We start from the raw sequence: 20,295 nt of genomic DNA on the forward strand, positions 1-20,295 counted from the left end.
CTGGTTAGCCTGCCAACGGCGTAACACGAAGGAGACTGAACTCCTCTCGCAGACCCCCCCTGGTCAGACGCGGCAGGATCGACTGGCAGTCTGCTTTGCACTCTGGCTCTCATGTCCCGCTGCTGCATGCTTGTTGGTGTGCCGCTGCTGGAGCCACCGACAGCTCCTCATGCCGCTCGACGGGGCTTATTTGCCATCGTCCGCTAATTAAGTCGTTGAACGCCCTGCTCATCCCATGTCGATGATATCCTGGTCCATGGAAGCGCCGTCCACTCCCCTTGGCGCTAGCTCGTGTTGCTTGATGGCTGGAGATTTCGATCGACTCTCCCCGCTGCCTTCGGAGACGTCTCAGATTTTGCAGGTAACTGTCCTTTACAACCACACAACAGCCTCTCATGGCTGGCGCCGCCCGGAGAATAATAAGGATTAAAAGTCCAGAGGGCCAGAGCACGGCTATCAGTCCATGCTCGTGTGAATCCTGTCATTAGTGTTAGTGCAATCGTTTTCCATTTTACTTTTTGCTCCCCTCCCCGCCTCTGCCCTGGTCTTCCTTATTATCTTCCCCCCTCCACAATCCGTGCCAGCAACGTGGTAGCCTGCCTAGTGCGTTGTATCCCTGGCCGTTCACTGCATCATTCTTTGTCTTTCACTTGCGTTTTTGTGCGTCTGCCTTTTTGTTCGGCTCAGATTTAGCGCGCTATCACCAGCATATCTGTCGCTGTACCCTGCTACAACCCTGCTTCTTTCTCGCCACCCCATAACCCCAAGTCTGCTGGGACGAAAGGCCGTCGTTCTGATTGTTCTTCTAATTCGTATATCAATACTCTGACTGTGGTCTCCTCTAACCTATAGTCAAATGTCTTTTGAGAACACTTTAAAGCTTGGGTTCTTGATTCGGTAGGCATTTGGAGCAGTGACGTCTCGTTGGCTGTCCTGGGCGGGATTGCACCCTCAGTGCTCAGCTTGAACTCGTCTTCTATTACGTGCCAATGGGTGGTTTATAATTACCATTGCTCATTTTGGCCTGAATAGCGCCTGTGCCCATTGCCACGCCGTTACCGCCGGTTATATAATTGCTCTACTGTGTGCCTGGACCGCGCACTTGATAGCCGCTTGTCTGGAGACGGAGCTTGGGATTGGGACAAGGAACACGAGTTAAGCAATTCCAGCACCCTATTCAGGAACATCTTTGTGTACAGTCGAAACGATGGTCGAATTATCATGGAACAGAAATCCAGTTCAAGTCCCAGATCCTCGACCTTCAAGAATGAAGCCTGCCGCGCCCCCAGTATCAACGCAGACACAGACAGCCCCTTCCCGGCTTGAGCCATGTGCGTCAACCGCGTCTTTACTTCTATATGCGCAGGGCTCGGTGATTGTATGTCTCCACCACGATACTTTGGCGCTCGAACGACGCTTTGAAAACCACCAGGACGACATCGGATTCATATATGTGGATAACGTGAGCGAACGTGGTGCGGGAAGGCTGGTGGTCAGTTACGATGTCAGCCAGACTGCAATCGTATGGGATCTGTTCACAGGAAGCGTACTCGCCAGGTTCGCCTCCTTCGAGCAGCTCAAGGTTGCCGCCTGGATGCGAAATGGGAATGTGGCCTTTGGTAACACCCCTCCTTCTCATAAAGCCATGTTTTCTCTCGCAAACAAGTTCTCACCCCCATCTGCAGGTAATGAAAAGGGAGACGTGATCATATTTGAGCCATCTACTTCGGAGCATGTTTCGTGCCGCACCATCTTTGATCCCATTACCGCTCTAGCCCCCGCTACGGATTGTCGAACATATGCTATTGGGTATGTACACTGCGCCCTAGTGGTTGTGGCAGTTGAATGGTCTATCTGATTGGCGTAGTTATCAAAATGGTTCGATTATGCTCGCGACACTGCACCCAACCTTCAGCATATTACATACCATGTCCACTTCGCGAGGACCATCGGCGATAATCTCGTTAGCGTGGCATGCGTCCTCATCTAAGCAGAAGTCAGATATGCTAGCCACTTTGGCGGCCAATGGTGATTTGAGAGTTTGGAGTGTAGCAAAACCGCCGCAGAAAGAAGCCCCACGCGTTATCAGAGTGCTCAAGAGGTCTGATGGCTCCCCAGCCACCGAACCGAAGTGGATGGCTTGGTCTAAGAATGGTAGGATTGTGCAGTACCTTGAAGGGTAAGCAGGCGCCCGCCATCTTCCCTCGGGTTGCGAGGCTAAACACCGTCAACAGTGAAACGTGGGCTTGGGATGTCAGGACAAAGCACGTCACGTATGAGCCCATCCCCACCATCGACAACCCACGTGGCTTTGCCAACTATGGACCGACCGCCACACTATTTACTCTTGGTCCTCAATACACTGTCCAGCAGTACGATATAGACAGCCCTGCCATGGTCGCGAATGTGCAACATGCCCCCGCTGGAGCTATGCCACCACCCACAGAGCAACCGAGATCACGCACCTTACAGGAACCGCCAAACATGAGGGAGTCTGGTGCGATGTTTGGCTCTCGAAGGACCCCGTTCGACACGAATGGAATCGAAGCTGTGCGTCAACAGCGTGCCGATGTCGCGAGCCCTGTGAATAGGAGTCATGCCACTTCGGTTACGAACTCCGTTAGCTCGAAGGCTTCCTCGGGAATGCACAAGATCCCGTTCTCACCACCCAGTAGGTCCGGTCAGACCACCACATCATTCTCGTTAACTTCAGCATCTGGGAGAGAAACGCCCCAGCCGTCCGGGGCTTCCTATGCCTACGCCTCGTCTGTTTCGATGTCGTCAACAAAAAGCTCCCGCGCCGGTTCACGGCTGAGGAATGAGGTCCAGCTTAGTCCTGCCGAAAAGCCAGTAGATCTATTCCCTTTTACGCGTGCACGCCTCAATGATGTGCCTTACGGACACCATCAACCCCTTGACGAGTCCCGCCTTACGCCGGATGATCTACGCCAACAGATGCTGAGCGTTGTATTTGGCTTCGATGGAGATATTGAAGGTTTGATTAGGGATGAACGTAAGTTCCATTCTGCACTTACTAGATACGCTCTTCCAAATTTGTTGATTCTGTGATTAGTGAGCAACCATCCCGAAGCTAGTCAAAGTGCCATTCTACTTGCTCAATGGATTGGCGAATGCGATACAGACTATATGCTTTCCATGATAACATCGAGACCAGCTTCAATCACCGACTGGATGCTCCTGGCATTCAGTCAGATGTCTGGAGAATCACAGTCGAACAAGGTCGGCCAAGCTTTGGTCCAGAAGCTGCTGGAAATTGGAGATATCCATACGGCAGCCACCATACTTCTAGGATTGGGAGACCGAAACGATGCCATCGAAGTCTATGTCTCCCAGAATTATTATATGGAAGCCATTCTGATGACATGCCTTGTGATGCCTACAGACTGGCAGCGACAATCGTATTTGGTTCGCCGATGGGGGGAACATGTTGTGTCTCATTCTCAGCAGCAGCTTGCGATTCGGTGTTTCATGTGCACGGGTGCAGAGCCCTCCGAGCCATGGACGTCTCCCGCTGCGCAACAGGCTACATCTTTCGCGGAAGCTATCACAAGAAGGTCTCCAATGACATCCCCGGAACCTTATCCAAACCCAGCTACTCTTATGGTTCCTAATTCCCACCCACGACCAGCTGTCAATGGCAGACCGGTATCGAAGACGCCAGCGCTGAAGCTCATTACTTCATTTGACTCTCAACCAAACAATCGATTCAAGTTCCCCGGGCTGAAGTCAGATGACAGAACTCCAACAAATGCGCCCGGGGTTACACCGATCGCGGAATCTGCGGTTGTCGAATCTGCATTGTCTCCGGGCGGGTTTGGGTCATACAAGCTAAACAATATCCAGAGCATAAATAACGCCATGAATACACGTACAACCACGCCCGCCTTCAACAGACGGCGTCTTCCGTCTATCGGGGAGACTCCGATTGACGTACACCCTCCTACATTTCCCTCCACGGGATATAATAAACAAGTGCTAGACTATGGATCAACGTCAGAAAATGACGAGAGTCAGTCATCAGAGCAGAAAGGGGAGGAAGCAGATGACGAGCAGCTTGGTTTGCTCTCATCTGCCCGCTATGACCCTGAAGAGTACAAGCCCAGTCCTCAGACCGCAGTCCAAGCGACAGCGGATACCTTCGCCACCATCAAGGGTCTTCCTTCTCCAGCTGCTGGGGTTTTTGAGGCTCTAAAGGAGCGTTCGGACAGCCGGAACGGAACCAGAGACCGAAAGCCAGATGGCTTGCAGCTAAATCTTTATCACCGCAACGCGTCGGAGAATGATCTGCACGCCCAATCCGAGATGCCGGCTAACTTCCGCAGTCCAGCGTCAACGTTAAATAGTTTCAGTTCCGCTAGGAGCCCCAGCGTTAGCGGCCGCAGCATTGACCCGTATATCAGTAGCCTAGGCGAGGCAAACTACCACGCGAAGAAGTATCAAGGAAATCGTCCTAACGGAAGAGGAAGAAGGAATACGGATGACTCGGCCAGTCAGACCTCGGCTCGGAGGTACCGCTCCAGAAACGCATCACAGGAGACGCGGGGGCGAAACGAAAAGAGATACATTCCACCCGCCAAACGTTCTCCCTCCTCTCCTGTCCCAATGTCGCCAGAGGAGCTGGCTCGGATCAATGCCAATGCCGCCAACAAGCCATCATCTCGAACACGCAGCGCTAGCAGGGTGCGCAAACCACGTTCGCGCAACTCCTCTGAACGCCGTCAAAACCGTTCCGCCAGTCGAAACACAGCCAACCATCTTGGTACTGAAAACCAAGGTCCTTCCAGTCGAGGACGCAGCATGGACCGTCAAGAGTCAGACGCCAGATCTCCCTCGTCTCCATTGCCAGGATCCAGTGCCGAGGACGCATTGAGACTAGTTGCGAGTGATAGAGAACGGTTGCGGACCCGCCAACGGAGCGGCAGTCGTCGACCTGAAAAGGGTGCAGGTGGGAGGGGGGAGATACCATCTGATTCGAAGTGGACAAGAGCGAGGTCTCGTAGCCGTCACGATACCGAGCCGACAGAGAGCGCTCAGCAAGTTGTGCCCGAGTTCTTCAACGTCGGTGCCACCCATGATGGCATCTATGTCGTTGATAACACTCATAGTGACAGTAGTATGCTGGCACAGGCAGCTCACGAGGAGCAAACTACTACCCTTCAAGTTAATTTTGCGGAACAGCGGAGGAAGGAGCTTGCCGCTGCAGAGCTTGAAGCTCGGCGCCTGTCGCTCGCACGCAACCCATCGGCGCCTAACATCCCGTTTCCAGGGGAGCTGCAGCCGAGTCGCTCAGCTCTGGAAAATGCGACATTTTCCATCAATGCTTTTGCGCCGCGTACTCCCGGCCGGAACCGGACTGCTACAAACAAGAATTCTCCAGAGTATCCAAGCAGCTCCGATTCGAACTCTTCGAGGTCCGGTGTGCCCTTGGGACTGCCAGCAACCCCGAAAGCCATGAAGCACCCCAAATATAACGGGTACGAGGAAACAGCACCGACTCCTCCGGTGCCTTCTGACGCCGGCATCCTACTTAGTGATGCCAAATACCAGGGTGATGCTGAACGGATCGGTCGTTCGATGTCTGTTCCAATTCCCGAAAGCCATCAGCCTGGCGCGGTGCCAACGAATCTCCCAATGCATCCAAGATACAATCCTCATCTCCCAAGAAGTCGATCCACAAGCCGAACACGAAGCATGGCTCCTCGTCGAGACAGTGGCGGACATAGCTACGGCGGCTCCCCTGTGACGGTTAGCATAGAGGAGACGATTGAAAATGCAATGGCAAACCAGCAGACCGAGAACCCTCCCATTTTGCCGGAGCTCCAACATCTGAGTCCTCCTCCACCGCCACCTCCCCCAACTGCCCCTTTGGCCTCTCCACGCGAGTCTTCAGGGACCATAGACATCGCCATTGACAATGAAGACTTCGGTCGGCTGCTGCCTCGCGCGATGACCACGGGACCTACGCTTCACACGGATGGCCGTCCCGGTCTGGAACAACGCCGTATGTCTTTTGAGCACCGCCGGGGCCGCAGTGTCAACGAGAGCCTGAGCAGCAAGATCCGTAACCTGGCTCGGATGGGCAGCACCAAGAGCACAGACTCGTGGGTTGCTACTGATATTTCGATCCCGTACGAGAGCATTATCGTCGACGGGCGCATATAAGCATACCTTTGATGCATTGCATCTAACCTGTCAACACTTACAGTTGGACAATTATGATTGATGACATTCTGTTTCTTTTCATTCTTTCAATTACTTTTACATTTGCTTGTTTTCCCCCACCCTTTTCGTCTCCCTTTTAGCCAAGGCATATCTCAGATTTTGGTTGTTGTGATAGTTGGAACTGTATACCCTGGCACTACGCTTCCCTGATAATGATGGACAGGCAAGGAATTACTCAGTTACCAGAAGATGCACTATAATGGGGGGATTTTTTTTTCATATTTCCATTCTTCCTCGTCTCTAAACATGGCCCTCGGGGGCACGAGAAAAGTCGCTCCTTAACCTATTTGTCTAAGTCTTGCCATACTATGCAGACACTTAGTGATTAATCAAAGCCATCCCGGACTACACTGCTCGAATACGCTAGAGCATTTGGCCTTACAAGGCATTGCTTGCAGGAAACATGTAGCTGTATCCAACTGGCACCGGACAACTATCGGTCAAAGACAAGTAATAAACTGGCAGAGGGGAAAGTCGAAATTAGAGTTCACCTGTCCATGCCATGGACAATAAAGTCAGCGCTATGATGTACAAGCCACTATACAAACAATCAGTCCCATTTCCCCCACCACCCAGAAGTGTGCTGCTGTGGAGTGTTCAGACTGTCCGTCGACATCTTCCGCTCCGCCTCCAACATTCTGTCAAATTCTGCCTGAGCCAACTCACGCTCACTGGGCTTATCGTTAGCCGGAGCAGGAGCAGGAGCAGAGGCAGTGGAACTCGACGCAGGCTTATACACCGTCCGCACCTCCCGCTGAGCCGAGACATTATTCTGCTTCCGAATGCGCTCCCAAGCACTTTCTCCAGGCACCGACTGGTCCTTGTCCCTATACTCAGCAGCCACAGGACTAGCATCATCCCAGAAGTCATCAGCATTATCCCTCGACGGCTTCGGCGTCTCATAAGACGGCGTAGCCACCTTCTTCGTCTCAGTGCCCCACGACGTGGTACTCGACCCGAACCTCGCCGCCTCCTCATCCGACCCAGTCTGCACCCCAAGCCCATCACCCTGCTGCTGCTGCTGCTGCTGTGGCAACTGACTCTGCTCCTCACCCTTAGACCCCGGCATCGGCGTCGTCGGCGGCGGCATCCTCCCCGTCCTATCACCAGGCCCCTCATCTCCCCCCTCCTCCTCCTCGCCTCAGCCCAAAGCCCCTTCAACCTAGAATCCATCATCATATCATTAATATCCCTGGCCCCCGCAATCCCATCCCCAATCAACAGACACACAAACGCAACAAAAGCCGTCTGCATCCCCGCCCGTGCAGCATCCTTTCTCCACGTAGTCGGGTTCTCCCTCGCCCATTTCTGTATCCCCGCGATCAGCAAATCGTACCGTCGGATGCCCGCCTCCGGCGCAAAGTTCTTCTTCCAGATATCGGTCCTCTGCGATGCCTTGTAGCACGCGATCGCGCCAACGAGCACGCCTACCGGCTGTCCGATTCGGCTGTGGTAGAGTCGCGCCGTGCAGTGCTCGATTGTGGCGTCCGCTTCGGGCTGGGTGAGCGGCCGGTGCGCGATCCGTTGGTGTTGTTCCAGTGTGCGGATCACGTTTATGGTTACCAGGCTGTTCCATACGCTTTGGCCACCGAAGCCTAGGTAGAGGGTTATTGGATCCGGGCGTTTGAAGAGCTTCGGGTTCACTCTTAGTGGGTGGAAGCGCGAGAACGGGTCGTTGGGGTCTTTGAACACGGCGGGGGGATCCCCGGAAGATGGGGGGTCGGTGGTGTATGACATTGTAGTGGTTGGGAAGTTGTGGTGTGGTAGGTGGGAAGCTGGTGTTGTGGGGAGCTTGGATGATGATGATGATGATGGAATTGATGATGCGGAGGTGGTTGTGTTGTGCCGGTTAGTCATCTGCATAGGGGTTGTGCGGAGTTGTGCGTGGGTCTGCTGGACTGTTTACATCTGTTTGAAGTAGAACTGCTTTAAGCTCAAATACATCTATCTATATATAACTAACTATGCACTTGAGAGCTTTTATTATAGAGGAGCGATCAGTAAGTTCCGGAAGCTATTCCTGTCTTTCGAACACTGGGATTGATATTGTGGTCAATTTGAATACTGCCCTCTGTAACTTCATCCCTATACATTATCGACTTGAGATACTATTCCCAATCACTACACACTCCCTATTCACTTATTACCCTATTTACCATCTCTCCACATACGGCCTCAAATCAAGCTCAAAACCAAACGTCGTTCTAGGCTGCGTATGCAGATGCCAATACGAGTCGGCAATCTATCCACATCATCAGCATCTCACCCTCAATCAAACAACCAAACAACCAAACAGCTCAAGACGATGGAAGAGAAAAACTTACAGCTTCAGGATCCAACTTGGCATCCTCCTTCTCAAAAACCCACCCCTTCGTCCTCGGGATATCAATAACTCCATCAATGATAACATGCGAGACATGAATGCCCTTCGGACCAAACTCCCTCGCGAGCGACTGCGCCAACGCTCTCAGCGCGAACTTGCCCGCCGCAAAAGAGGCGAATTGCGCCGATCCCTTCAGGCTGGCTGTCGCGCCGGTGAAAATGAGAGTAGGAGGGTATTTCAGCCCTCCTTGCGACTCAGCAGGGAAGAGTGGGAGGACATTCTGTGCAAAGTTGAATGCTCCTTTTCTGTATTCTCACATTAGTATTTCCTCGGGAATGTAGGGGAGGAGAGGGGGGGGGGGGGTGGGGGGGAAATGTATACCCCTGACTCTCAAAGCCGGAAGCAAAGTCCTTCTCGGTCAACTCGAGAAAAGGCTTCCTCACGAAACCACCGCCCGAATTGAATACGGCGGCTGCTAGCGATGAACCCTGGAACTGCGATTTGATCTGCTCAAAGGCGGAACGGACACCTGTGGTGTCGGAGAGATCGGCGCTGATGCCGGTGGCTTGGCCGCCAGCGGAGTTGATTTCGTCCACGACCGGCTGGTAGTTTGCTGGGTTGCGGGCTAGGACTACGATGGGGTAGGACTTGGCGAAGCGGCGGGCGATGGAGGCACCCTGTGCGATTATTAGTTATTTGTTTGGGTTTCTATTTCAAGGGATGGATGTATAGTATGTTAGTTGGTGGGAGAGATACGTACAGTGCCTGGGCCGACACCGGCGATGATGGCGAAGGGTTTGGTGGCCATATTGATGATATAGAGTTTCCTTTAAAGGAAGAAAGAAGATTTAGTTTCGGGATGTTTATGGAGAAAGAGGGGTCGATATGGAACTATATAGTAAATGAGGAGTTTCTCATGGCGTCATTCCAGTCGGGGTTCCTGTCATGCCGAGATTAGAAATCCGCGATGCGATCAGTAATCAAGGGATGGGGTGTGGCCGTAGAGTGTGTATATGGTCTAGAATTTGAATTTAGCAAGTCGATACTCTAGAAGGAAGTCAAAGAAGGAGTTTAGTGTCAAATTGACTATGATAGAGTGTTATTATAGTTATGTTCACGGTAATGTGGGAAATAATCTGTGTCTGACAGGCAGGAAGCAGCAAATAGGGTAGAACTCTATCTAGTATACTCCGGGATAGCCGCTACTATCTTTCTTCCCCAAACGAGCCATGGCAAGCAATTCACGACTCTCCATCCCAACATGTTTATCATCACTATCCATGTTCAACTTATGTTCAAAATTCACGAGATTACGATGTAGTTAATTATGGTGAATGATGAAAGGAACGCTAACCCCCATTCGTTAACGGAATACATCACGTGCATGTATGGACAGTGACTGTGATGTATACAGCAAATTCTATTTATTTGAGAAATTTCATACTCAGTCATGATGTGTCTCTGTTCAGTCAGTGGATGGTAGCGTCAAAATCATTCCAAGTTATCACGCCACGTCAGTGGTTGTGACTTTGTGACCTCGACTGTGCCGGATCGTGCAGTATCAACAGTACCTATACTGACGATCATTCATTATGGATTCACACAAAGCAGCAGAAACAACGCGTCTTGACAAGAAAGCTCAAGCTCAAGCTCCGGCTGTCAAAGACGTTATTCGCGTTGCCTCATATCACCGACTCGACTACGACATAGCAGTCATCAGAACATCCTCTATACACCACAACCTGATACGCCATTTGCTGACTCCCAAAACACATACCATAGACCTGAATTCAAGTCTTGGAGTCCTGGATATCTTCCCTCTAGAGTTCATCCATGAGATATGCCTCAAGCTCGACATCCAATCCTTGTTCCGCTTCCATCGTGTCAACCGTCGAGCTCGACAAATCGCCAGCGCCAGTGGATACTACAAAGCGGTAGTCAAATACGCCGTCGAGGCCCTGTTTGTCATCTTCAGAACCGGCATGGCATCTTGGTATACACTTTCGGACTTATATGATGTCCTTTGCACAAAGAATTGTAAAGAATGCGGTGCCTTTGGTGGCTTTATCTTCCTTCCATCGTTCATGAGATGTTGTTTCTTCTGCATTCAGAACGACCACCTTCCTTACCTTTTGCCCACTCGTCACGTCAGACCATTCCTGGGCTGGCGTCCGGTTCCTATTTCAAGCCGGATCCCTATGATAACGACGCTGCCTGGGGTGTACTCGTTGGATGAAACAAAGCGAACGGGACGATTCGAATTTGTTTTGGAAAAGTCCGCTAAATCGCTCTTCCCGCCTGACCGGGTTCCAATTATCCCCAGGCTTCATTCGAGGGTTTACACAGAGCTACAGCGTTATATGGCCAGTACGGCTCTGCCTTATTTCGACGAGGAAAAAGGTGTCATGGAGAAGGGCGTTTCCTGCAGTGGCTGCCAGATTTCTCTAGAGAAGGCCTTGCAGTCGTCTGGGGCAGACTATGATGACTGGGATGACCGAGATAGAATTTATTCGCATGATCAGTTCATGGTGCATTTTGGAAAATGTTCAGAGGCTCGCAAGCTATGGGAATTGAGCAAGGGAGGCACCATCAAGCCTGACGTCCCGGCGTTTGTTAAGAATGGAGGCTGCGCTAGGAAGAGGTATATTCCTGATCCATTCGGCAGAAGATAGCTTGTCAGAAGGCTTGGTACAGGAGGCTTGGTGGTCAACAAACTGGATTTTTGTGTAGCCTGAGATAATATTCAGGAGAGTAATGGAACTCAGGATAGTAATGGAACTGAAATTGTTTCCTTCGCCCATGCAACATGCATGATAGGCACATATGCGGATGATCTTAGCGGTCTGCCATTTCTTTTACCACTTCTGAATGGGAGACTCCGTCCCCAACCCATCTCACTTGCAAAGTATAGCCCAATGCTCAGTTAATACCTGGGATACTAATCAGATATTCCCATCAAAGAATTCTCTCGTGAAAGTCGCCTCCTCTCATGAAAACCAAAACCTACTTCCAAACCCCCACCACCACCACCACCCACAATGACCCCAACCAATCCCTCCCCCACGATCCTCTCCATGGACGTATCAAGCAAAGATGACAGCGACTACCGAATCCTCCTACAAAACAAAATCCGCTACCTAACAATCCGTCCCGGGACATTCGACCGCTCAACCCTATCCACACCTCTCAGCTCACTACCCAACCTCCCAGGCGATCATACCTGGAACTGCGCACTCATCAACCGAGACCCATCCAACCATCAAATCACCATCGAACTACAGAACCGAAATCTTACCGGCATAACAGACATATGGCATTCGTTGCAGATTGACTGTCTTCAGCTAAGAAGGATAAGACAGCTTACAGCTACTACATTCGAAGCGACTCACTGCCGTACTACTAGTGAGTCGCTAAGCACTACTATATTGGAAGAGAACACAACAATCATTGCCAAAATTGCCCGATTCGAGTGGGAAATACCCCTTCTGTCGCGGGAAACTTCCATATATAAACAGTTACAGGGCATCTCTGATCTTGCTCCGCGCTTTCTGGGCCATGTGCATGAGCATGGACGTGTCATTAGGATCATACTGGAAAGGGTTGAGGGGCGGGAAGCGGGGATTGAGGATCTTGTCGGGTGTCAAGCTGTGTTGAAGCGTCTGCATGACCTTGGATTCGTGCATGGTGATGTTAATAGATATAATTTTGTTGTTCGAGGTGATGGTACGGTTAGCTTGATTGACTTTGAGAGTAGTTGGCAAGATAAGGCTGCGACTGCGCTTATGCGTGCTGAGATGGAGAGTCTAGGTGAGCAGTTGGTGGAGAGGACTGGACGGGGTGCTGGTTTTGCTCCGGGGGGAAACAGGATTGAGTAGCAGATATATTCATCTTCAGTTTTATTCATTCAACTTATACATTGCTATGACGTTATCTAGTTACCTTTGTCTTGTCAAGACCGAGTTAATCTTCAAACTTACCTATACAACTCAACCGCCTTTCTGCCCCAGGCACCAACACCCCCAAGCTCCCTCCCTTATCGATAAGCCACCATCCAACAACTCCAGCTTATCTCCGATACGAAAACCCATCATGCTATCATTTTTTCTCCGCATGCGACAGACACATCCTCCTCCTCCTCCTCCATCACCACACTTCAACCTCACATTCCACTCTTTTTTCTTTTCAATTCACTAATATCACACTAAAAGACAAAAGCAATAAAAGAAATGTCCACCTCCACCCCCGACTCCCCCCTCTCCGACCTCTGCTCAATCTGGTCCGTCCCCCCCATCCATCCCCATCCCCATCCCCATCCCCATCCCCATCCCATCCACCCAGCTCTCACTAACCACTCCCCTCCCTTTGGGAAAACTACAGCCACCTCCAATCCCCCAAATACCGCTGTCCGCGATGCTCAACGCGCACCTGCTCGCTACCCTGCACACGGCGTCACAAACTCTGGTCCCAATGTTCAGGGATCCGCGACCCAGCAGCCTACCTGCGCCGCTCCGAACTAGCAACGGAATCCGCCTTCGATCGGGACTTTAACTTCATTACGGGGATTGAGCGCTCGATTGAGCGCGCGGGACGAGATGCGGAGAATAGAGGGATTGATGTTGCTTCTTCGAATGTGAGGGATTTGGAGGCGGTTGGGTTGGATGCGGGAGATGTTGGTGGGGATGGGAAGAAGGGTGGTGTTGGTGCTGGGGGAAAGAGGAAGAGGGGAGGGGATACTGCTGGTAATGGCGGTGGTGGGACGAGGGCTGAGATGGAGTTTTTGAGACGTGCGGAGGAGAGAGGGGTTAGGGTTGTTAGGGCGCCGAAGGGGATGAGTAGGAATAAGGGGAATGGGAGTCGGTGGTTGGGGAGGTATGTTCTTTCTTTCCTTTGCTTTTCTTTTGTTGGCTAGGGGAATGGGGGATCGTGCTAACTACATGATATGTAGGAATCAGTGTTTGGTTTGGACGGTCGAGTGGGTTCTGAGTGATGGGGAGAAGAGGATGAGGAATTGCTCGGAGATGGCTCCTGTTGCGGATTCTTTTGATCGGGTGGTTCCTCTTTCTACGGAGGAGGGAGGTGATGAGCAGGATCAGAAACAGACTGGGGATGAGAAGCCAGGGGAGACGCCAGAGTCGAAGACGGAGCAACAACCGCAGGATGCCACAACTACAGCCACGGAGCCAGCCTTGACTACACAATCTACACAGCCGACAGACACGCCAACTGCTCAACCCGAAGCTTCAGAGGCGACACTTACATCAGACGTGCTGCCACTCACCCCCCACCGTGATCTCTACTTCTACCTCCATCGGCCGCGGACAGCTACGAAACAGCCTGTTTTGGCCCCCCTGTCCCCCAAGATCACCATTGCTGCCGCTCTGCGTGGTCACACAGTCTTGGAGTTCCCGACTATCTACGTGCTGCCGGACTCACCTGATACTATACGGGCCCAGGAAGGTTCCAAGTACATTCTAGAGGAAGAGTACCTCCGCACACATCAGTCGCCGGAGGAGAGCAGCGAGGATACGGGGGATGCAGACGACACATTGCCTCCGGGTGCCATTGACCTTCAAGGCGTCGACGAATCCAAGGTTCTGGAAGTCCTCCAGAAGGATCTGTTCGAGCCTTCGGCAGCAGCGTAGGAGCTATCTAGATCTGGCTGGAGCATCATGACAAGGGAGGGAGGGGACATCTACTTATACCTAATATTTGTTCATATCATAGCGACAACTGGAGAGCCGGGTAGAACCGTGCTTTACTTGCATCTGCACTAGGAAGAAATCATCTATGATCGGCGGATGCACTTCGAGGCAGTCTGAGCGAAGACAGCGATCTCGACCGTATAGGTAATTACTCGAACTCCCGACCCGTTGTCTCGGATCGAGCTATGCTTGGTCAACAATCACTGGTTAATTGTGCAATCAAATCGAAAGTATGTACGCTAAATCCAATATCCAAACATGGGGTATCATATGAACCAAAATAGATCAAACAGGACGCCTTTGATGCTTGTCGGGTATCAACGTCCGTAGCGGTTTATATAGCCAAGACATGATAGATCGTCGGTATATGTCAAACGCTCACCTTTGGCGAGCAAGTGTCGTCTCTGCCTTTCAGGTATTCATCGGAGGTTCCAGCAGGCTCCGCAGCCTCGATCAATCGATGGCGCGACATAAGCCTAATTCGGAACGACGATCCATGAATACCCGAGCGTCTGCTATGCAGCGGCTAGGCGGTTAGACGACGTAACCGACGTATCGACGTACTGTGTAGAGATATCACAACTGCAGTGTGTATCGCATGGCTCAAGTCAGTGGACTCGAAGCATCAGACGCAGTGTCTGGAAGCTCGTGATCTCCGATTTTCTCGGCATGATCAGAAGAGATAGATAAAACTTCGGTAGGAATGGTATTCGGCAAAGTCGGCTCATCCTCTGGCGCAACCTTGCTGTTGCGAGAGCCAGCTTTAGACTCAGCGGCTCTAGACTCAGTGGGCGACATGTTCGTCCGTTCCGATCGGTTGGATCGAAGTCGGATCCGGCCTTTCTCCAAGGCTCGAAGCAATGTACCAACCTCATCCGAAACGATCCCACGAAGCTTGCTCATTGTGTCGTCAGAGATGTCAGAGTGGGCATTCCAACCAAGCTTGTCAGACTCTTCAGAGGTCAAAGACTTGGACTCTAAAGAGGGCCCAGTGATGAGCCTCTTCAAAGTCGTAGGTGACAGAGTTGGACGGCGTGCCATTTTGACCGGCTTCTCCTTGCTTGAAGTAGCCGAGATCACCTCCTCCTGCTGACGTTTAGGCGGGCGGGTTATAGCAGTGTTCGGGCCTTCGCCCACTTCGTTGCGGATCTTATAATATACCAACCCCAAGGTCGCAGCCAGGGCCTGGTGTGCAGCCTCGGGGTACAGGCGTACGGCTTCTGCGCGACTCAAATTGGACGGATAATCGCTGGAATCACTGGAGTCGCTATCACTCGCAAACAGGCTTTGCTCCTGGTGCATGCGGCCCCAATACTCATATCCTCCAAGCTGATAGAAGTCGGCCAGTTGTGCCAATCGGTTGACTGACTTAATGTTAGATGCTTGCCGTTGTGACGCACATGATTCCTGCACTTACTCCTGCTTCGCTTCTTCAGACACCAAAATCTCCACACAGTGCGAGGGAAATATTCGGGCCACTGCAACGATCCGTCCTCTTCAACGACAGGTACAGGCGTGATCGGTGCATGTGTCGTGTGGGCCAGAGAGTTGAAACGAACTCGTTCAGAATGCTTCATCCGAGCTTCGATAAGAGAGAACCGATTGAACACAGAAGTCAGATGCCGCGATGTCTCGTGTTGCAGAGTAATCAGATCCGTTCGAAGTTGGCTGATGGTCGCGTGCAGTTTGCTGATCTCCACGCGACATCCACATACGTCAGTCTGCAGGTGCTCAACATCTGACTGAATCTGTTCCACGTTTTTCGACAAACGGTCGACATCACTGCGAAGAAAGACGGTCTCATTGCCGCTCTGGCCGATACTGGACTTGAGTTGGGAAATCCCTGACTTCAACTGGTCGACGTCTGTCTTCAACGCAACAACATTCAGGTCGATTCGACTAGAGATTGATCGATGGGCTTCGAATTCGCGGCGAATGTGTTCGTCTTCGCGGTTTCGTCGGTCAACGTAGCCATCTTTGGTTAGAACGCTGGAGCGTAGCTCAAGTAGGCGGGAGTCCAAAAAGGTCAGGCGGTCGTGAATGTGTGATAGGGACGGATCTGCTAGGGCTGGAGGCGTGTTTTCATGGATGAGAGATAGTCGAGGGCTAGAGACGGGGATGGACATGCTCGACGTGCGAGAGAGGCTGCGTTCGAGGGTTGTGGTCATGATGGGCGAAAGGGGGACACGGAAAAACGGTTAAATTGCGCGGGTTGGTGTACATAAAAGCACATGGAACGCTTTAGACAGGTATCAGCAGCATTTTGCCTGAGTTTTGAGATGACAGCGAGATGGTTGTGGTGGAGTTCGATGACGGTTGTTGATGGTTGAAAAGCGATGGCTGGGGCGTTGCAAGAGGGAAAAGAGACGAGCGACCGTCGAGAAGGGGATCCAGGCAGATCCCGCCCCTCGCTGGCTGCCTTCCTTCGTGGCACCCGCTTCACCCAACCGAATTCATTCCAACGCCTGACCTCAATGCATACAGTCGCATCCAAGGGAATTGCCATAATAGCAGCGCTGCTTTTTTTAGACTTGTCATTCTATACAGGCCTAATCATGGTAACTTTTTCTATTTCGTTGTTTCTCCTGGCTAGCATACTCAATCGCAGAGGATGTTATCGCGAGCCAGCTATGACAATACACGGTACACTCCGTGACATAACGGATCACAACATATCGGCGGCTTGGCAGACACACTGCATTCAGCTGACCCAAAGCAGCCAATCACCGTTGTCCCTGCTCATCTCGCCACCCGAAATGGAGAGTAGCATCACCTGTTGATTGGACAACGCAAATAACTAGTAGCATTCCTTCGGCGTCATGGTCCTCACCTTCGTATCGATAACCGTACTGGTCAGATTGTATACAGGATGAAAACGGTGTCCATCAGGCCTCATTCTCCAGACAGACGGGCGGGGTTCGCTTACCATAGATTGGACGCCTCGCTGATTTGAGATTGGCATACTACAGAACGTTTAACCAGCGATCTCAGAGATCCTAAAATAAGGCCGGGAAATATGCCACTTAACGGCATCCTGCTCAAGCACTCAGGCATACGACGCATAGGTACTGCCTAGGGCCATTGTTTTGGAAGCGCTCATAAGGGAGTGTGCCGATGGTATGTATGGATTGCTTCGTCGCAGGAAGGACGTACACGTCTTTAACCAAAGAACGTCTGTAGCTTGTCCTCTCTCATCACATCCAACCAGCTAACCATGGAGCAAGCCCCTGCGCTTCTTGAGCTCATACTATCCGCTCGCATCCATACTCCTTCCACTATTCTTCTCGCATGGTCCACCGAGTCCAGACCAACATAGTCTCGTAGACTAGTAATTTTGTCCATGACAACACGTCTCCAATAATTTGTGATGAGGCTGTTGCTAGATAGCGACATGACCCCTTGAATCGGGTCGCGAATACATAATGGCAACGACGATGTACTGGATGAGGGTTGCGTCTGCCCTTGCAGCGCGCTGCCTGCAATGATCAATGGGAAAACCTGGATAGCCTTTGTTCTGGATGATGGAGGGATCGAAACCAGCAGGGTCAGGATGCTTGTGGCGAGAGTGTCAAAGAAGTGTTTTGTCTCTAATGGATTGGGGCTGTAATTGATCTGGTCATCGCTCGACCGAAGTAACTCTGGGAAAAGCCGGTAAAGCTCGAGCAGTATCGATAGCTGGTACACAAGTCCCATAGTATGAAGATGGCTCGATGGGGTGAGGTCATCTCCTGTAGCGCTAATCTCATCAACCGGCAATACAGCATAAGCGCGCACGCACTTCTCAATTTCCTTTGCCTTGTCGAGAAGTGAAAGATACATCTCTCCCTTGTATTTATTCGGGCCTGTCAGGGAGCACAGCCGATCAACAAGGCGAAGCTGTCTTGACAATGTACCGACCTGAGCCATAGAGATAAACAGTGATGTGCTGACCCCGGTAAATGGATTCGGACAGCAAGCCTCCAAGTTTGTTCCTGTGTTGCACATATCCCAAAGATAGTCTACTGCCTCCAGACTTTGGTCAACGTGAAAGGAGGCAAGAGCCTCCCAATACGCCATCACACCAAGTAAGAAGCTATATTTCGGATCATAAGGAGACGGTCCCACACTTTGTCGGTGGGCGTTAAACATCCACTTTTGGAATAGAGTACGGGCGCCTTTAAGATGCACTAAATCTAGCATGGATACATCGTGCCATGTCTGGTCTCCGGTAAGGAATTAGTAAGGACACGAAAGACTAGTTGCCAAACGGAATCAAAGTACAGCTTACTGAGGTCATCCCGAGTAAGATAGAACTCAGCAATAAAGCAGTCGTATCTAGGTTGGCCGGTGCAGAAGCCTCAGCACTAGTAACATAGGTGATGGTGGATGCCAGCTGTGATATAGCCTGGGTTCGATATTCAAGTGAGTACCTCATCCGGTCCTTCTCTCGCCGATGTAGATGAGCGGATGACATTGAGAGAACAGAATGCAAAAGTGCTGGACATGATCGTATAAGCTCTTTGAGCAGCGACCAGAGCGGATTCTGCGACGAGTCAAAGGCAGAAAGGATGCCGCACACTTGCGAGAAGTAGTATCTCAGTAGTCTATCAGTAACTGGTTCCGGACAGCTGTATGGGAGCTTATCCTGATAGAGATGGTCTTCATGATACGGCTCTGTCGAATAGCTGCACAACGTATCCCAAGCATGTGTAGTAATCCAGCAGTCTGCGGTACTCATGGCCGTGTCTGTGCTCTCCAATGGCGCGTCCGTGGTCTTGACGCTCGCTATATGGCTGGGAGCGATGGCAGCTTTCAGTTGAAGAGCACCCTCTACAAACCAGGCCGAATCATTACTGTGCAACGATTGTTCTTGGCTTGTTGCGGATCCTCTGAGCAACTCATATTTATCGGACCATTTTACATCTTTCCTGTAACCAGGGCACTGCAGTCCTTTCTTCTCACATGGTGAGCAACCATGGGCTTTCTCGTCACACTTGATGCGCTGTTTTACCAATGTTAGGTTATATTCAGGGCAAGATCACGGTGCCCATGATGGGTCAGTCATATGTCACTCACCCGTTTCTTGCATGTCTGACAGCCGGCTATGGGTCAGGACGTTGTGGTTAGTGTAATGCTAAATCCATCCTAGGCTGGGTCTCTTACCGCGCGATTTGATCCTCTTTCGTGGGGTTTGAAGTCTTGTATTCAGGCATGTCTCATTGTTACATGGAGGAGGCCATTCCGGGGCCTCGAGCGGGCCTGATTCTTAAGGAGAGTGATGGTCCACTCTATGCCTGCGCGTCACAAGGTAAGTAGAAGGTTTACTCGGAACTCGCATCCTGAACTGCAAATGAATAACAAAGCCAGACATGAGAGCAACAGCCGCGGTCGACGGCGGAATAAGGCCGAAAGCCAATGCAGCCTGAGACACTGCCAGTGGGGCACATGAAACTGCTATGGATGATGTGCAAACAGCTCTCATAGACTTGACTTCTGCAGCAAGAACCCAAGAAGGCGAGATAAGCCAACCTGGACCAAGGACAAAGGTACTTTCATCAGCCGAAGTCCTTGTCAAACAGGTGCATCATCCCTGATCTCAGTACTAAGGCTATAGTTGGAACATCTCCAGTATACATTGATTTTTCGAGCGCGCTAAACCTGTTTAGTACTCGCTTATGATTATAATATTGCAGAACCTCTCATACAAAATACTACAAATTATATTATAATTGTACAAAGACCGAACTGGTTAGCGGTCGCTATAAACGAGATTGCAATGAAAAGTCTTTCCGTTCCCATCTTCCACAATCATCCATCCTCAATCCAGGACTGGACCCTTAATCATAAAACATAATCTATACCGTATCGCATACTATTCAATCTCTCTTGGCAACCTTAATCAATGAAGTCACAATGCCACCGTCGGACATAAAACAGAGGGTCCTTGAGATAGCCTTTCTGATGCTCCTGTGGCTTTACTTTGACGAAAAATTAGAAGAATCAAGAGAAGAAGCGGACGATTCAGACGCAGAAGAAGATGAAACAATC

The 20,295-nt window shown here is 51.1% G+C and overlaps 8 protein-coding genes across 8 annotated transcripts; 4 read left to right on the plus strand and 4 right to left on the minus strand.

Annotated features, from left to right (window-relative positions):
• Positions 1–1,267: 1,267 nt before the first annotated feature.
• Positions 1,268–6,183, plus strand: BO83DRAFT_320720 (WD domain, G-beta repeat protein; the record flags this gene model as incomplete). Its single annotated transcript, XM_025527821.1, has 5 exons — positions 1,268–1,619; positions 1,686–1,809; positions 1,868–2,179; positions 2,235–3,013; positions 3,074–6,183. 5 exons carry the CDS (start codon positions 1,268–1,270, stop codon positions 6,181–6,183), a joined length of 4,677 nt encoding a protein of 1,558 aa, XP_025384639.1.
• Positions 6,184–6,638: 455 nt separating this feature from the next.
• On the minus strand, positions 6,639–8,030 carry BO83DRAFT_410701 (putative endo-1,3(4)-beta-glucanase). The gene is made up of 2 exons (XM_025534239.1): positions 7,351–8,030; positions 6,639–7,297 (listed from the first exon to the last, which is right to left on the minus strand). Exons 1-2 carry the CDS (start codon positions 7,978–7,980, stop codon positions 6,794–6,796), a joined length of 1,134 nt encoding a protein of 377 aa, XP_025384640.1. The 5' UTR covers positions 7,981–8,030; the 3' UTR covers positions 6,639–6,793.
• Positions 8,031–8,232: 202 nt separating this feature from the next.
• BO83DRAFT_381233 (oxidoreductase, short chain dehydrogenase/reductase family) lies at positions 8,233–9,389 on the minus strand. The gene is made up of 4 exons (XM_025531943.1): positions 9,327–9,389; positions 8,948–9,243; positions 8,568–8,871; positions 8,233–8,485 (listed from the first exon to the last, which is right to left on the minus strand). The coding sequence occupies exons 1-4, from the start codon at positions 9,372–9,374 to the stop codon at positions 8,396–8,398; spliced, it is 738 nt and encodes a 245-aa protein (XP_025384641.1). The 5' UTR covers positions 9,375–9,389; the 3' UTR covers positions 8,233–8,395.
• A 769-nt stretch (positions 9,390–10,158) lies between these two features.
• BO83DRAFT_452616 (F-box domain-containing protein) lies at positions 10,159–11,238 on the plus strand (the record flags this gene model as incomplete). Its single annotated transcript, XM_025536868.1, has 1 exon — positions 10,159–11,238. The coding sequence occupies one exon, from the start codon at positions 10,159–10,161 to the stop codon at positions 11,236–11,238; it is 1,080 nt and encodes a 359-aa protein (XP_025384642.1).
• A 402-nt stretch (positions 11,239–11,640) lies between these two features.
• BO83DRAFT_410703 (alpha-galactosidase A) lies at positions 11,641–12,444 on the plus strand (the record flags this gene model as incomplete). The annotated part of the gene is made up of 1 exon (XM_025534240.1): positions 11,641–12,444. One exon carries the CDS (start codon positions 11,641–11,643, stop codon positions 12,439–12,441), a length of 801 nt encoding a protein of 266 aa, XP_025384643.1.
• A 238-nt stretch (positions 12,445–12,682) lies between these two features.
• Positions 12,683–14,413, plus strand: BO83DRAFT_452621 (zinc finger HIT domain-containing protein). Its single transcript, XM_025536869.1, has 3 exons — positions 12,683–12,842; positions 12,944–13,435; positions 13,512–14,413. The coding sequence occupies exons 1-3, from the start codon at positions 12,793–12,795 to the stop codon at positions 14,206–14,208; spliced, it is 1,239 nt and encodes a 412-aa protein (XP_025384644.1). The 5' UTR covers positions 12,683–12,792; the 3' UTR covers positions 14,209–14,413.
• Positions 14,414–14,871: 458 nt separating this feature from the next.
• BO83DRAFT_401709 (uncharacterized protein) lies at positions 14,872–16,436 on the minus strand (the record flags this gene model as incomplete). Its single annotated transcript, XM_025533480.1, has 2 exons — positions 14,872–15,632; positions 15,686–16,436. 2 exons carry the CDS (start codon positions 16,434–16,436, stop codon positions 14,872–14,874), a joined length of 1,512 nt encoding a protein of 503 aa, XP_025384645.1.
• A 991-nt stretch (positions 16,437–17,427) lies between these two features.
• On the minus strand, positions 17,428–18,721 carry BO83DRAFT_440112 (uncharacterized protein; the record flags this gene model as incomplete). The annotated part of the gene is made up of 2 exons (XM_025536227.1): positions 17,428–18,465; positions 18,536–18,721. 2 exons carry the CDS (start codon positions 18,719–18,721, stop codon positions 17,428–17,430), a joined length of 1,224 nt encoding a protein of 407 aa, XP_025384646.1.
• Positions 18,722–20,295: the final 1,574 nt, after the last annotated feature.

Source organism: Aspergillus eucalypticola (genome assembly GCF_003184535.1).
Source record: "Aspergillus eucalypticola CBS 122712 chromosome Unknown BO83scaffold_26, whole genome shotgun sequence".
NCBI lineage: Eukaryota > Fungi > Ascomycota > Eurotiomycetes > Eurotiales > Aspergillaceae > Aspergillus > Aspergillus eucalypticola.

What these genes read in the sequence shown, in the direction of transcription:
- BO83DRAFT_410701 (XM_025534239.1), bottom strand. Translation starts at nt 7,980, where the DNA reads ATGTCATACACCACCGACCCCCCATCTTCCGGGGATCCCCCCGCCGTG. An exon ending in GGGGGGAGATGAGGGGCCTG is followed by an intron (nt 7,298 to 7,350) that starts GTGATAGGACGG and finishes CCGGGGTCTAAG; the next exon opens with GGTGAGGAGCAGAGTCAGTT.
- BO83DRAFT_381233 (XM_025531943.1), bottom strand. Translation starts at nt 9,374, where the DNA reads ATGGCCACCAAACCCTTCGCCATCATCGCCGGTGTCGGCCCAGGCACT. An exon ending in TCCGGCTTTGAGAGTCAGGG is followed by an intron (nt 8,872 to 8,947) that starts GTATACATTTCC and finishes GTGAGAATACAG; the next exon opens with AAAAGGAGCATTCAACTTTG. An exon ending in CCAAGTTGGATCCTGAAGCT is followed by an intron (nt 8,486 to 8,567) that starts GTAAGTTTTTCT and finishes TGATGTGGATAG; the next exon opens with ATTGCCGACTCGTATTGGCA.
- BO83DRAFT_452621 (XM_025536869.1), top strand. Translation starts at nt 12,793, where the DNA reads ATGTCCACCTCCACCCCCGACTCCCCCCTCTCCGACCTCTGCTCAATC. An exon ending in TCCGACCTCTGCTCAATCTG is followed by an intron (nt 12,843 to 12,943) that starts GTCCGTCCCCCC and finishes GGAAAACTACAG; the next exon opens with CCACCTCCAATCCCCCAAAT. An exon ending in GGGAGTCGGTGGTTGGGGAG is followed by an intron (nt 13,436 to 13,511) that starts GTATGTTCTTTC and finishes CATGATATGTAG; the next exon opens with GAATCAGTGTTTGGTTTGGA.